Here is a 14,237-nt window from a genome sequence, read left to right as displayed (position 1 = left end):
ATATGTTTAAGCAGTTTCAGTAAGCCAAAGTTTGGATTAGCATGTGTGTGAATCAGCTTAATGTGTGGTTTACTTTTGGCACAACACTTTCACTTAGAAAGCTGTTTGCATATCCCTAATTGCATTGGCAGTCACTTTTTTTTAGTGCATGCCTTTGATCAAATTTAAACACCTATAATTATGCAGCATTTTTTTCCTTTGATTTCTTCAAACCAATGTTCTGCTCTTTGGTTGAAATGTTGAAGTTTTTCATTCTTTTGAATTACTTACAAAATTATAGAACTTGTTGTCAAGAAATGAAACCCTATCATGCTTGCAAAACATATTTTACTAATTTAATATCAGGGTCAACCTAGTCAAATCATTTGTGATAAAAAAACAACCAAGTGAGGTGTATATGAAAATTACTCCAATTTGATATAAAATATGGAATTGTATTGAGGATGAATGTGTACAGGAGTACAAATATGCAAGAAGCTTATCTGAGATCTTTAATGAACCTTGAAACTAATTTCTGTGAAGTCTCATAGCCCACCAATACCTTACTCATGCACTTTCCCCTTCAGTTAAAAACAGACATGAATGATTTTGTTGGCATTTGTCTGTTTTGAGAGACAATTGAGTGTGCCTCCGGGGGTAAAGTCAAACCACTGGAGAATCGCATCACCTGCTGTGGCTGCAGAGACCAGTAACTCATAACTGCTGCCTTCCACATTGTTTTTGTTGCATTAGCAGCACTGAAATGACCTCTCCAGGGTACATGCCTGAGGAGTGTGCATGGGAGTCCTGGGTTGCCCAGACTGCAGAACCCCCCAATCTTTCAACCTCATTGTTGTGGTCCAAAGGAAATATATTTGGCTGTAGCTTGACTACAGGCATTGCCAGAAGGAGGCGTACAAGATGCCATCCAACAGCCTTAGGGACTCCAGGAATGGGTGTCTTTGTCCAGGAATCCAAGCAGGAACCGATGGGCCACACCATCCTTCCCAACGGTGGCCCTGGTGCAGTCATATCACCAGTCAGTGAGAACTACTTATGCACCAGCAGTTGGGCTGTTTGATTCTGGATACATACCCAATGACTTGGCCCAAACATACTTAAATCTGTAATAAATCAAAGTTATTTATGGTTGGCCCCTCACTGGGCCATGGGCAAAATGTGCCTGGATATGCAATGAAATATAAATGAGGAAACGTTTTTTAGTTGCATTTATCAGAAGAAACAGATGTTCGCTAATGTACTGTATTGACCCAAAATTTTAGTGCCACTCAAAATTTTAGGTCTGACCATTGAATAAGTATTCCTTTTGAGCTTAGCATTGCCTTTCTGGATGTAAATGGAGCAATTTGGATGAAATAAATAAGAGATGTGCTAGCTATCTTATATAGTTACTGAGTATCTCTAGTGCATGCCATCTATGTTTAGATAGAGCTCTTCCTGAACAAATGTTTAATGTGCAGTATATTTTGAATATTTTGTAAGTGAAATTATCATTGCACACAATAGGAACAAACTGAATACATTTTTATTGTTTGTGGAATCAATATTTCTAGTATCTGTATTCTAAATTGCACACTTGCTGAATTAAGTATAGGAACCAAAGTAAATGACTTTTGACTGTGATCTGGAGATTGGTTTGCACGGCCGCAAACTCAGTAGATTCTGCTGTGCACAAAGATATCTCCCACCTAAGAGTGCTGTCTGTGAAGATAGTACAGACCACCTACTGGAACTCAAAAGCTGTGTTTGAAATCAGCCTTCCCAAGCCCAGACAGATGTATATACACAATTGGGGCGTCATGAATATATCCCTAGTGCCGAAAGTTGGGTCACCATTCTTTTGTATGCATGAATAATGCCTTGAGGGATAATCTTCACACATAAGCTTGTTTCTGCAAGAGTTAGATTTGAATACTTGGCAACACCTTTGATCAGTTCCACACTGCTCTTCAAAACCAGAAGTGAGCATATTCTAGTGGAAACAAACAATAATAATTTAGATGACAATAACTGTAACATATTAACACCCCCCCCTTGAAATGCAATTTCCTGTTTCTAAATGTATTTTCCATAGAACATTGTATTCACTGTAATGCTATTTTTATTCACAGAGAATGCACCTCAAGTAGCAATTATTGCACCAGGTACCAGTAACCATAGAAACAGTTCAACAGGCCCAACACCTGACTGCTCTCCTCCATCACCAGATACTGCATTGAAAAATATAGTGAAAGTCATACGACCTCAGGTGGGTTGTCGGAAATAAAAATGTTATTTGTTTTTGGTAAAGATTTCAATGTTTTATCTTACATTCCTCTAATAATTTGCTGTAATGTGAACTATTTTAAAATGTTGAAATGAAATCCCTCCACTGATAATGCTAAAATGTATTTATAAGCTTGATTTTAATCAGACCTGACCAGAAAGAGCATACCCAGATTTCTTTTTGTGTTCTTTTTCACCTATTATGGGTGATTTTTGACATTTTATTGCAATTTTGTATTGTATTGTTTCAATGGTGTACACCTTCTCTTGCTTCCCAGCACCTGTTTTTCACTCTATGCTAGTTTTCTTTCTTTTGGACTTCACTGACCTCAGCCAAATATGCCTTCACTGATGTTCATTCTGATTCAGTGTGGCAGCCCATGCAATTTTTTGTTGATGAGGTCACAATGATACATGAGGATATTGGGGGTGCCAGTCACAGCTAAACATATTAAACAGCAGTGGGGGCACTGAGGGTAAAGAAGAAAAAGAAAAATGATGTTAAGATGAATGAGCAGCTAGCAAAACAAAAAGACACCAAATAGTATTGAAATGTCCAAGTTTTGGTGAGGTGACTTTTCTTGTGTGTAATTAGTTCAGCTCATTTAAACATGCTGATTTTGATGTAAATATAAAATTGGAGACTGTGTGGTATAAACATAATTTTGATTGACTGTTATTGCTTGCAAACTCTGTTTCTATTTACCTTTTTTAAAAAAATTAATGTGTTTCATGAAATTTATTTTATTTCATCTAAAAGACTTTCCAAGCGGCATAGCTGTTTTTACTTCATGCTGTCCACACATGCCTCTTTTCAATTCTATAACTCCTTTTGGCTAGCACAGGGTTCTTCATTTCCTCTTTCTCCAGACACCGCTGTATTAGCCATTTATCACTTTCTGTCATAGCTATTTTTTCTGTTTGATGGCTTGCACACAAGAAAGCAGAGAGAAATTGGAATTATTGTTAGAACAAGCTGTTATGTGATAGTTAATTGGAAACAGCCTTTAAATGCTATTTTCACCATGAAATTGTCAACAGATGGACTCAGAACATTGAATAGCTGTGCTCTTGGATTAGTTCATTACTAATTCAATGTCGGGACTTAATTAAAGTCAGTGACTTGGTTCCCACTGAATTCAGTAGCAGTGCATTCTTTGAGTGCAGAACACTCTAGTCAATGTTTTTGAATGAGTGAATGAGTGAATGAATGAATGAATGAATGAAGTGGAGGCCAGGCTTATCAACTTTGTAGATCAGGTAGGATTTAGTGTGGTAAAACCTTTCATGCCTTTCAAAGCTTCCATACTGGTGATGCAATGAATTAAGTACCTCGGAGACTCTATCCTCCATAGGTATCCTCCCATATCCTCAGATCATCAGGAGTGCATTGCTCCATGTCCCATACTCAGAGGAAAAGTAATGGTATCCAAGAGCCTGGCATCCACCCTTTGGAATGCTCTGTTGGTAACATTCCTCTTGCATCCTATTTATAGCTGTCATTCTGACATCTGGAATATTTTGACACTGGTTAGTGTCCTGGGATTTGGTTGCTGCTGCTTGGGTTTTCAGCAGTTGTTAATGCAGTTGTGTGTGAAGTTGACTGTGATGGTGTTGTATATTAATTTTATTATGATTTTAGAAGTACAGTTAAAATTATGCCTGTATATACATTTTAAATACAATGCAGCACCTGCATTTTAAATAAACATACATTTTGGTGGTACTATTTGTATTCAAAATGGCTTGATACTGATATTCTGGAGCATGAAAGAGCGTTGCAAAAAGGGATGAAATTATAGCCTTGTGCCAGAAACGGAAAGATTTGTTGCTAGACAGTGGCACTGCTAGAAAGAGCTAGAAATGATTGAGGATTTTAAAAAACTGAAAATTGTTGTGAGTATTTTTGTGAGTCTCCTGTTTGAGTGCTGTGAATGAGTCTGGGGAATGAGTCTGAGTCCTACCTATGGGTACCAATTGGCATTTGGGTAGTCATTGTGGGAAGAGCTTGCTGAATCAGATGGGCCTTTGGTCTGATCCAACAGGGCTCTTGCGTTCTTATTTTCTTTCAAGGTGTGGACATAAATATATTTAATTGATCATCTCAGTGGTACAGAAGAGAATATAACACAACAATGAACCCTCTGATTAAAAGTAGGGGACTTTTTTTGGGCTGTTCCTGATTTCTCCCTTCATTACTATCATGCCTGTAGTGTACATTCAGGCAAAAGTAGAACTTTTTATATATATATTGTGTAATTGCCATCCACACACTTTTTGCTCAGTAATAAAAAGCAACCCATGATCCACAAGCCTTAGGCAAAAGGTCTGGAGAAGTACTCGAAAGCACAGACTATATCGGGAAAGGCCAACTGATGTGAACCTAAGGCACGTCAAACCGAACTAACTCATTTTGGATTTCAAATGCATCAAAAGCTTTGGATCAAATTACAGTGGATGGAAGACAAAGTTTAATTTTGGTCTGAAGCATATTATTGAGATTGTATCACAGAATATACTCACAATGTTTATTTTAATTCTGTTCTATTCCTCATCTTTCTAGATATTAATGTAATTTTGCCATTGAATCAACATTGAAATGCCGTCTCTCCAAACCCGCTTTGAAACTTTGATATTTTATTGGCGTATAAGGTTTTCTATTGACCATACAATATGTTACCTCATACTGATATGTTTTTGGGTACTGTATTATAGCAGTTGGGGTGGTGAGGCAGTAGATGGTTGCTGTTGCATGCACATGGTACCCGCAGCATTGTGTGGAGTGAACCATAGAAATAAAAACAGCATATTTGTATTGGGTTGAAATAGGTCAGAACTTATTATTGATTACAGATGTAAGTAGGTTTTGGCTAAGGCTATCAACCCACTTGCTGGTTGCGAAATGAGATGGGGTCAACCCAGAGCTGGGTAGCCTCTGACATGCACCAGGTGCTATGATCCTGCTTGGGCCGCCATTGGGAGAGGTGTCGTCCTATTGGCCCCCCATGTGGGTTCGTGGACAGATACACCCCTCCTTGAGCCCTTTAATCAGCTAAGGATCCATCCCAATGCCTTATCCACCAAAGTTGTGACTGTTGCTATGAGGTAGGTGAAAACCTGCAGACCAGCCAATTTCGTCTGCGGGGGGAATCCTCCCTGCCCCCAAATAGCCATAGCAAGGTCTTCATGCTGGCCCACCTACTCAACCTTCGGCAGGCCACTTACAGCCTGGGTGGGTGGGTGGTGAATCCCACGATGAATCTCCCAAGAGGGTGAACTACACAATGTCACCCTCTTAAGTACAGTGGGCACGGAGTAGGTTCAGCACTTTCCCCTGCAACCTGACTTTTCTGATCAATCAGACCTTCCCTGTTGGGCTGGCACAGCTGGCAGGGGAGGTGCCAGGTGTCTCCCCCCACAATGGCCACATGGGAATAAGATGGCCTCCTGGATCGGGCTGTGGCCCTGCCAAGCGACAAACGAGAATAAAATAATTGTAGGAATTATGTATGGAAGATCAATTTACACAAAAAAATTGCAATGGAATTTTTGAGCATCTGTTTTAACAAGCCATTTATTTAAAAAGCTGATGAACCTTAGAGACAGAAAATAAATTAAAATATTTACATTTCAAATTCAATTTTTTTCCAGCCGAAGCAACGTACATCAATAGTATCAGCTTTTGAATTTCACCGATTAAATCACAGCCATGATTATTTTGAAATCAACTCTTCCCTTGGATATGCAAGCTTTACTTCCAGTCCTCCAATCAGTCCAGCTAACTATTCCATTGGATCCATTGAAGGGAGCATTGAAGATAATGACATTCCAGGTAAAATAAAAATAAGTTACATATTACCTATACAATTTGATGTTGCAATAAGCAACTGGCATCGCATCCTAGGCCTCCTCTGTTTCCTCAGGGGGGTAGGGCTGCTTTCTCAGTGGCTTTCTTTCTGAATTCCTTAATACTTTTTATTCATTTACATTCCATTCCCTTCAGTTTTTCTAAGATTGTTTGAAGAATACCCTAAAGTGAAATACAGTCATGGGGCACTTGCATTTGGGCTTACTTACACCCATGCATAAATGTGTGGTAGAAGCTAAGTTGTGGGATTAATATTTATCTTTTGCACAGAGCAATCCTGGTATGTTTATCATGTGAGGTCACATCCTTGCTCTGAATAAATTGTATGATGTTTATATTTATTCAGTATTGCACACTCTGTAAAGTGTTTCTCCAGCTCATGAATCAAACCACTTTAGAATTGGCTACCCAGGAAATCTAGCTTAATGAAATGAATAGAAGAGTTTTTCGTGCTTCGAAACAGAGTGCTCTGATAGCTGTTCTTGCCCTCGAAAGAAATAATAAAAACATGAAGAAAAAAGTAGAAGGTGAAAAATTAATCATGCTACAAAAATGACTCTGTGAAAAACAATGTAATGCATATTGGCCTATCTAATCCAAACAACATTTTGAATTGCTTATATAGTTTGCAAAAAAAAGTCATATACTTATGATATTGCAGCATTGCTTGTTGTTCTGTGGAAAGTATGAAGGTAGGAAATCAGTGCTTGAACTCATACTCTACTTGTGTAAGTCTCAGGTTCAGTATTTGCAATCTCCAGTTAAAGGATTGCTGGTATCAGGATTGCTGGTAAATGCATTGCTGGTCCAATGTATTTATTAATTTTACATGCTACCTGTACAGCATAGTTCTCTTAATGGACAAACCCACTTAAAGTACAATAATAAATAAAATGTTAGCAAAAACAATGCTAACACCATTATACATCACATAAGCCCATTATAGATGGGCCCGAAATCCTGAGGAGCTGCTGCCTGTCACAACTGAAAGTCTTGGACAAGGTGGACCATTGATATGACTCAGTAAAATAACAGTTTCATTTATTTTTAAGCAAGATAATTTACTTTGCTACTTTTGCATACATAATATTGCATAGCTACTACTCTAGATTTTGTCTTCCAGTTTCCTAGACCCGCTTGCCTTGCATAACAGCTAACTGAATGCATTTATTTTAACTTTAGGCCACCTTCATTATAAATTGCTTTATTTCCTGTTAACAGCTGCTAATTCTTCTATTTATACTGTCTTGTTGCTCATACTAACATCAGAGCTGTATCTACAGAATGTTTGCAGCAATAAGTAGTACCTTAAGATTTGAAGAAATTGAATCATAAGCCATTTAAATTCTACAAGAGAAATCATGAGATTTGGCTAGAAATAATCTTTCAATAAATAGCCATGATAATCTTCAGCAAAACCCAGTCTGGGGTGATTCTTTCCTCCCCTGGCAGCTCTATGCCCCATCAGTTACTATAAACTGATGATTTTGAGAGTGAAAACAAAAAATAAAAATTTAACAGTAGAAGTTTTTTAACCATTAATGAAACATAATTCCCAACTGCTCACTGTAATTACAATGCGCATACTATTAAGGCCAGTGGCATAATTCCAATTAATTTTAATGGATGTGGATTGTCCCATCAGAATTAGTGACCAAGATATTTCTTCTTCTTCTTTCTAATGCATTTTTTTAATAAATAAAAAACCTGACTATTGCTTGAAATATCTATGCAATTCACATTCAGTTTATGCTTTTTATTCTGCCTGTTTCATCTTTGGATCAGATAGATTTTATTTTCATTTTTTCCCTCCCAACAGATTGTTTATATCTTTGAAAATGCTTGCTGGTTATCAGATATATTTATATGACGTATGGGCAGTAATTGGAGCTGAAGAAACTGGTTAAAAACCCGCTGCAGAGGCTGTAAAAAGAGAATTCTAACTATTGACCTCTTAAACAAACTGCTTCACACTGTAGACTATAAAGTGCACTTCATTTTATCATGTAGGTACAATCTCATAAATCTACTCAGAAGCAAGTCCTATTGAGTTCAGTTGGACATTCTCCCAGATAAGGATTGCAGCCTTTGTTTATTTTCTTCTTTCAGCTTGAAGAAGCAAAAGCATGCTTGTTTAATTTTCCAATCTACATTCCCAAATTCTGGGTTTCTAGACTGGATTTCTGGTACTACTTAAAAATAGAATCTTACTTCCTTAGCTCGAGCTGGCAAAAGACATTGTGGTGCCTGGGACTGTCCTAGCAGCATCTCTCCCACCATTCCTGCAGTCTTCTCCTTCTCCCGTCCTCCTGACCCCACACTCCACTCTCCGCCGCCACCATATCTGCCTCACAGTCCTCTACTCAGCCAGTCAGCTGTGGGTGCTCCCAGCTTTGCTCTGAGGAAAGGGTCCCTACTCAGAGTGAGGCTTTGTGGATGAGGTCACCCAGAGAGCAACCAAACCAGCACTTTATGGCTCTTTGAAATACATGTTAAAAATTCGGCGTTCAATTTTATTTAAACTTCATGAATTTTTTAACTGTGTTTTTAACCTGTATTTTAAAGTGTCACGTATTAGTGGTGGTACATGTGCTTTCTGGGCAACCTTGCCCACAGTGCCTCGCTCTCCGTGTGAGCAGGGGGGTGGGCAGGTAGAAAGGAAGGCCAGAAGCAGCAGGTGGGCAAGAGGGAAGGAGTGGTGGCAGGCAGCAATGTTGGCTGGTCAGCTTGTTGTGGCAGGTGTTAGGCCAGTGTTTCTCAACCTTTTTTGGGCCACGGCACACTTGTTCCGTGAAAAAAATCACGAGGCACACCACCATTAAAAAAGTTTTAAAAATCAACTCTTTGCCGCCCTATATTATAATTATGACTGTAAGAAACACTTGCCAAATATTGCTTTCCGGCGGGTCAAGCTCATTGCGGCCACGGGCAGGGCGGGAGAAAGCGAGGCAAAGATGGGGGTGTGGGATAAAAGGAAGGAGGGGAGAGGGGAGCGCTTAGTGTTGGGAGAATGGAAGAGCGGCGGCGGCGCCTGCGCGCGCTCCCTCCTCGCGCGCTCTAGCTCTCCGCTGCCGGGTTGGCGCCTCGCAGTTCGCGAGCCGCTACATGCGCGCGCGCGCCTGCCTCGCCTTGCCGCGACTTGGCCAACTTTTCTGCCCACCAGCTCTCGCCTGCGCTCCTCCTTCCCCCCGCCCCCTCTCCCCCCTCCCACTCTCGGCGGCGGATCCCTTTACCTTGGGAGAGGAGGGAGCCTGGGCGCTGTATGGCGGCGCTGCTCTCTCTCGGGGGGTTTTCAGCAGCCGTAAAGCGGCGTGAGAGAGAAGCGGGCGGCTTTCCCTCGGTCTCCCTCCCAAAATTTATTTGCAAAAAAAAAGGGGGGGGGCTCTGGCCGGCTTCCTGCAGCTAGAGCGAAAGGGGACCACGATGCTGCAAAATCGCCCTTCTCACGTCACGGCACACCAGCCAGCGTCCTGCGGCACAGTAGTGTGCCGGGGAACAGCGGTTGAGAAACGCTGTGTTAGGCAACCCTGTGGGGCATGAATGGTGATAATTCACCACCTGAGGCGAATGCCTCTTTTCACCTCATGGAAGGCTGGGCCTGTGCCCAGCCATAGTATTATGCTTTTGTGTGCTCATTGGACTTGGTGGTTCTCAAATAATTTACTCATCCTTTGAGTCATTTATTGAAATTGCTGACAGGAGAGAAGATATTTCTTATACAGTTTTTTTGGGGGGGGGGCACAGCCACTGACTTACCATATCTGCTTAAAGAAACAAACTCAGAATATTAAACATTTGCCTAAATAAAAAGCTAATCCCTTACTTGCAAATGATAATGAGGCTTGGGCTGTGCGAGAATCTGGCAGGAGAAAAAAATTCAAGCTACGGGGCATAACCTGCTAGTGCCTCAATGTTCCTTTTGCTGTTTATATCTGACACACGTTAAAGAGGCTGTTCTTGGCAGGCTGCTTCCAGCCATAGGGAAAGTGACAATAGGAATATATGAGAAATGGAACATCATGTTTTTAAAGGACGTTGAAGTAGTCTGAGCCTAATTTGAAGCCTTTTCTTTCAGCAGTTGTGTGACAACAAGTCTTTGCATTCAGCTCTGCTTTGTGATTTTTACCCATTCTCCAATTGGACTGTTTTGTAGCTTAAAAGACAATCTAGGGCATGGGTTGTTCAAACCAGATCTCCCACGTTATAGCCAAACATACTATATTTGTCAGCAGCACCCAGGAAGAAAGTATACTCAGATCTTCCTCAAAGTTAATAGCTCTTGGACTGATGTCAAGCATTCACTCCAGAACATTGGAGATGGACTTTAGAGTAAGAGGTTGAGATTGCTAGGTAGGGTTACCTACCTCTCCCTGCATCCCCATGAGCAGAACTCTGTTCTGACAGAAAGACAGAGAAGGGAATGAGTACAAACTGCTCTTGAAGAAAGCAGTTGCTTAAGCAGTGAAGAGCCTGGGGCTGCGGCACCCACCTTTTTTAGCAAGAGATATGCTATTAATCACCTTATTCTCCCACTGTCTTTAAGTCACGCTGTCTTAAAGAGCTCCACGCAAAGAAAGATCTCTATTGCGTCCCATTCCATTGTGTACAAGTAGGGAAAGCAGTTTTTTAAAACCCAAAGAGGAGACAATCAGGAATATGCAGCTGCAGCTTCTCTAGCCACAGTGATAGATGCTGCTTTTCTTTCCCTTGAGGAACAGAAGGCCTTTTCAAGTTTCCATGAAGGAGAAAATCGGCCTACGCAGCTGAAGTCTCTTTGGCAGCAATAATAGGTGCCAGGCAAAATCATTCTCTTTCCTCCAGGCCTTTGGCTAATAAAACAATCTATGGCCTTTTATTCTGTGGGAGGGGGCAATGTTTTTGTTTGCTACAATGTATTTTGTGTTTTTATATTGTAAACTGCCCAGTGATCCTTGAATGAAGGCTGGTAGAGAAATTTAATAAATAAATGAAATAAAAATGAAATAAATAGCAGGTGCTGCATTTTCCTTTAGATATTCTTAACATGTACAACAGGAGGGAGAGGAGATAAAAATTATGTATCAGAAGGTCTACTGGCACTTAAAACAAGTTAACTAACCTTTAGCAGACTGCAATGGTAGCTGCTGGCCAGGGAAGAAATGCTTTTGTTCTCTGAATGCTATTATTGTAACACTACAGGTAGGAGCCATCATGAATCATGAATATGATTATACATAAAAGTATTACCCAATATTTTCCTTGGCATATAGGATTTTTCTAATCCAGAGAGATAGAGAGAGAGAAAAATATTGGAACATTTTTTTAAAAAGATTTTCCCTATAATTATTCGGTGAGATACTGCTCTGTACAGCTTCTTTTTACAGTACTAAAACAACCAGACCTGAATTATATGTATGTGATGTGCATGCTTTTAACAATGGAATTTAGCCCATGGGTGTTTTTCAGAGCTAATCATCATTCTTGCTATTGTAATGAAATGAATAGGCTTTTTGAAATTTCTTGGTGGTGCAGAATCAGAATTAGAAGGGTTTTACAGGTTATCTAATCCAACTACTTGCCCCGGAGGAGAATATGTGGCATGAAACTAAAGCAGCTGTGACATTTTTTCTTGGTTTTTTTAAAAAATACAGTCTTTGTCAGATTCTTCCGTTACCAGCTTGCTCCAATACCAGCTTGCTCCGTTACCAGCTTGCTCCAATAATTCTTTTCTGTTTGTTTTGACAATTTAAGAAGTTTAAAACAGAACATGCCCATATATATTTCAATCTATCCTCATGGCTGACTTGACCCTGTTCCTTCAGCCATTTATTTATTTATTTAAATGCATACACCGCTTGATTGTAGTAAACCTCAAAGCAGTTTACAAAAGATAAAAACAGTAAAATCAAGAAAAAAATTGAACCCCACTTTAAAACAAACAAAAGTTAAAATACTAAAACAGATTAAAATTACCTGAGCTTTGTAAGCATCTGGGTAGGCTCGTCTAAACAGAATTGTTTTTAGCAGATGCTAGAAAGAGTACCGGAAAGGTGCCTGCTTGCTTTCAATAGACAAGGAGTTCCAAAGTGCAGGTGCTGTTACACCATAAACGATTGAGTTCTTACAAATGCAGAACTTTAAGTCGTGCCAGTTCCACCAATCAAAGCAGTCAAGTGGGTGCATGTGGGGTAAAGCAATCTTGTAGGTAAACTGGTCCTAAGTTATTAAGGGCTTTATACACTAATAATAACACCTTGAACCTGGCCCTTGTGTGAAACATTCAATGTAAAGAAAAGTTCTAGGTATGTCTCAGGCTTATTATATGCTGCATATGGAACATTAGTTGGTCTAAATCATGGACAGGGAAACGTAGACCTTCAGATGTTATTGAACTTCAGCTCTCATCACCTTGCAGCATTGAACATGCTAGCTAGAACTGTTGGGAGCTGGACTCCAACAACAACTGGAGGGCCACATGTTTGCCATCTGTATTCTAAATAAAAAATATTGCCTCACTTTTCATTTGTAATGGGATTGTCCAGAGTAACACACGGTGAATTTATTTCTGCGTACGTTGCTTTGGCATAAACAGTGTGCACGAAACATCTGTTTCAGGTTTTCTTTGTAACTAGGGAGAATGGCAATAGCAGTTTCCTTTCAGGAAAGGTAATTATAGGAACTGTGTTTGGGAGCTACAACCTTGAATAAACAAAACCTGTTTAATTTAGTCCCAGATGTAGTTCAAGGCAAGTATGGCTCTGCAAACAGAACCATAATTAGATAAGCATGCTGGGACTACACATTTGTGAAAGGGGGAAATGTGTTGGAAAACCTTTGCTATCCTTATCATATACATAGAGTCAAGGAAAATGGTTCTTAAATCTTAAGGCTTTCCAAGAGGATAAAATTGGACTCTTAAGTGCAATACCATGCTCATGCTCTTGGGAGTAAGTCCCACAACAATAGTAGGACTTACTTTTAATTAACATGTATAAGTTTTCATTTTAAGGATTTTAAATTGGCTCTCAAAACGTTAAAGTACTCTCAAAAATTCTACAGCACTGGTATAATAGAAATGTGTTCAGTTTTTCAAAAAGTATGTCTGCCCTACATCTGCAAGACTTGAGGTAGCTTCAAGCAGAGCTTTATAGAAATAACGATAAAGACAAATTTAATACAATAATAAACCAACACAACAAAATCACCAGCATTAGCAACTCATAATGTCCATTCAGTAGCCATATAGGCTTTTTTTTTGTATCCTCTCTCAAAAGCTGCAAAAAACAGAACAGCTTTGTACTACAGTAATTCTACTACCTTAGACCAATGGTAAGTGGCAACGAAGGTCAGGATCTTCTCAGAAATAGAACCTGAATTGTGAGGAAACCTCCTTGAGAGAGCTCAGCAAGTGAGATCAATATGGAGTGATTATGGATGTTATGGTTCAGCAACATTTGGAGGGCCAAATATTCCTCATTCTTGATGTATGCAGTGTTTGCACACAGACCACAGACCACCTGTGGAACCTAGAAAGTGGTTGGGTTCATGCAGACAGTGATAAATAATCTAGTTCAGCATTTGATCTGTACTCAGAATAGCTAGCAGTATCTTTTTGTTATTTATATGCTGTCGGGGCCGGCTCGCCCATTGATTCTAGTGGCGCGGGGCGCCTGGGTGCTCAGGCCCGCTCTGCAGCGCCCACCTTCCGGCGTTTATCACTTGCCGCTGCTGCTGATACGCCGCCGCTCTGGCTCTGCCTCAGGCCAGCTGGAAGCACGCGTAGAAGGTGGCCAGCTCCACACCTGGCCCAGCTCTGGCTTTGGCTCCTGCCACGGTGGCGGCGGCTCCGGCTGCGCCGCTGCCGGCGCCACAGTAGAGCCCCACGAGCGAGACGCCCCGCGCCAACAGCGAGGCCACGGGCACCGCCGAGCCGTCGGGTGCCACTAGAGCCTCGCCCAGCAGCTCGGCCAGTGGCTGTGCGGCGGCAGTGCAAGGTGATGAAGACATCCCCGCCGAGCCCCATGCAGCTCCCGCCGCGGCTGCCAAAGGCGGCAGCAGTGGCGCTCGACCTGCGCGCTCTGTGCAAGGCCGGGACTGGAGAGGTAAGAGCCCAAAGGAAGCTGGA

At 40.8% G+C, this 14,237-nt stretch overlaps 1 protein-coding gene across 6 annotated transcripts in view; it reads left to right on the top strand.

Annotated features, from left to right (window-relative positions):
• ANKS1B (ankyrin repeat and sterile alpha motif domain containing 1B) overlaps nucleotides 1–14,237 on the top strand; it is a 327,182-nt gene that overhangs the window by 100,436 nt on the left and 212,509 nt on the right. For all 6 annotated transcript variants that reach the window (XM_088651954.1, XM_088651950.1, XM_088651949.1 and 3 more), the window contains 2 exons: nucleotides 2,112–2,248; nucleotides 5,917–6,097. In XM_088651954.1, the coding sequence (XP_088508080.1) occupies nucleotides 2,112–2,248; nucleotides 5,917–6,097 (318 nt within the window). The remainder of the gene's footprint in view (nucleotides 1–2,111; nucleotides 2,249–5,916; nucleotides 6,098–14,237) is intronic.

The sequence above is a fragment of the Zootoca vivipara genome, chromosome 9, assembly GCF_965207765.1.
Source record: "Zootoca vivipara chromosome 9, rZooViv2.hap1.1, whole genome shotgun sequence".
NCBI lineage: Eukaryota > Metazoa > Chordata > Lepidosauria > Squamata > Lacertidae > Zootoca > Zootoca vivipara.
The sequence above is the reverse complement of the archived record's forward strand: the minus strand, read 5'-3'. Positions and strand labels throughout refer to the sequence as shown.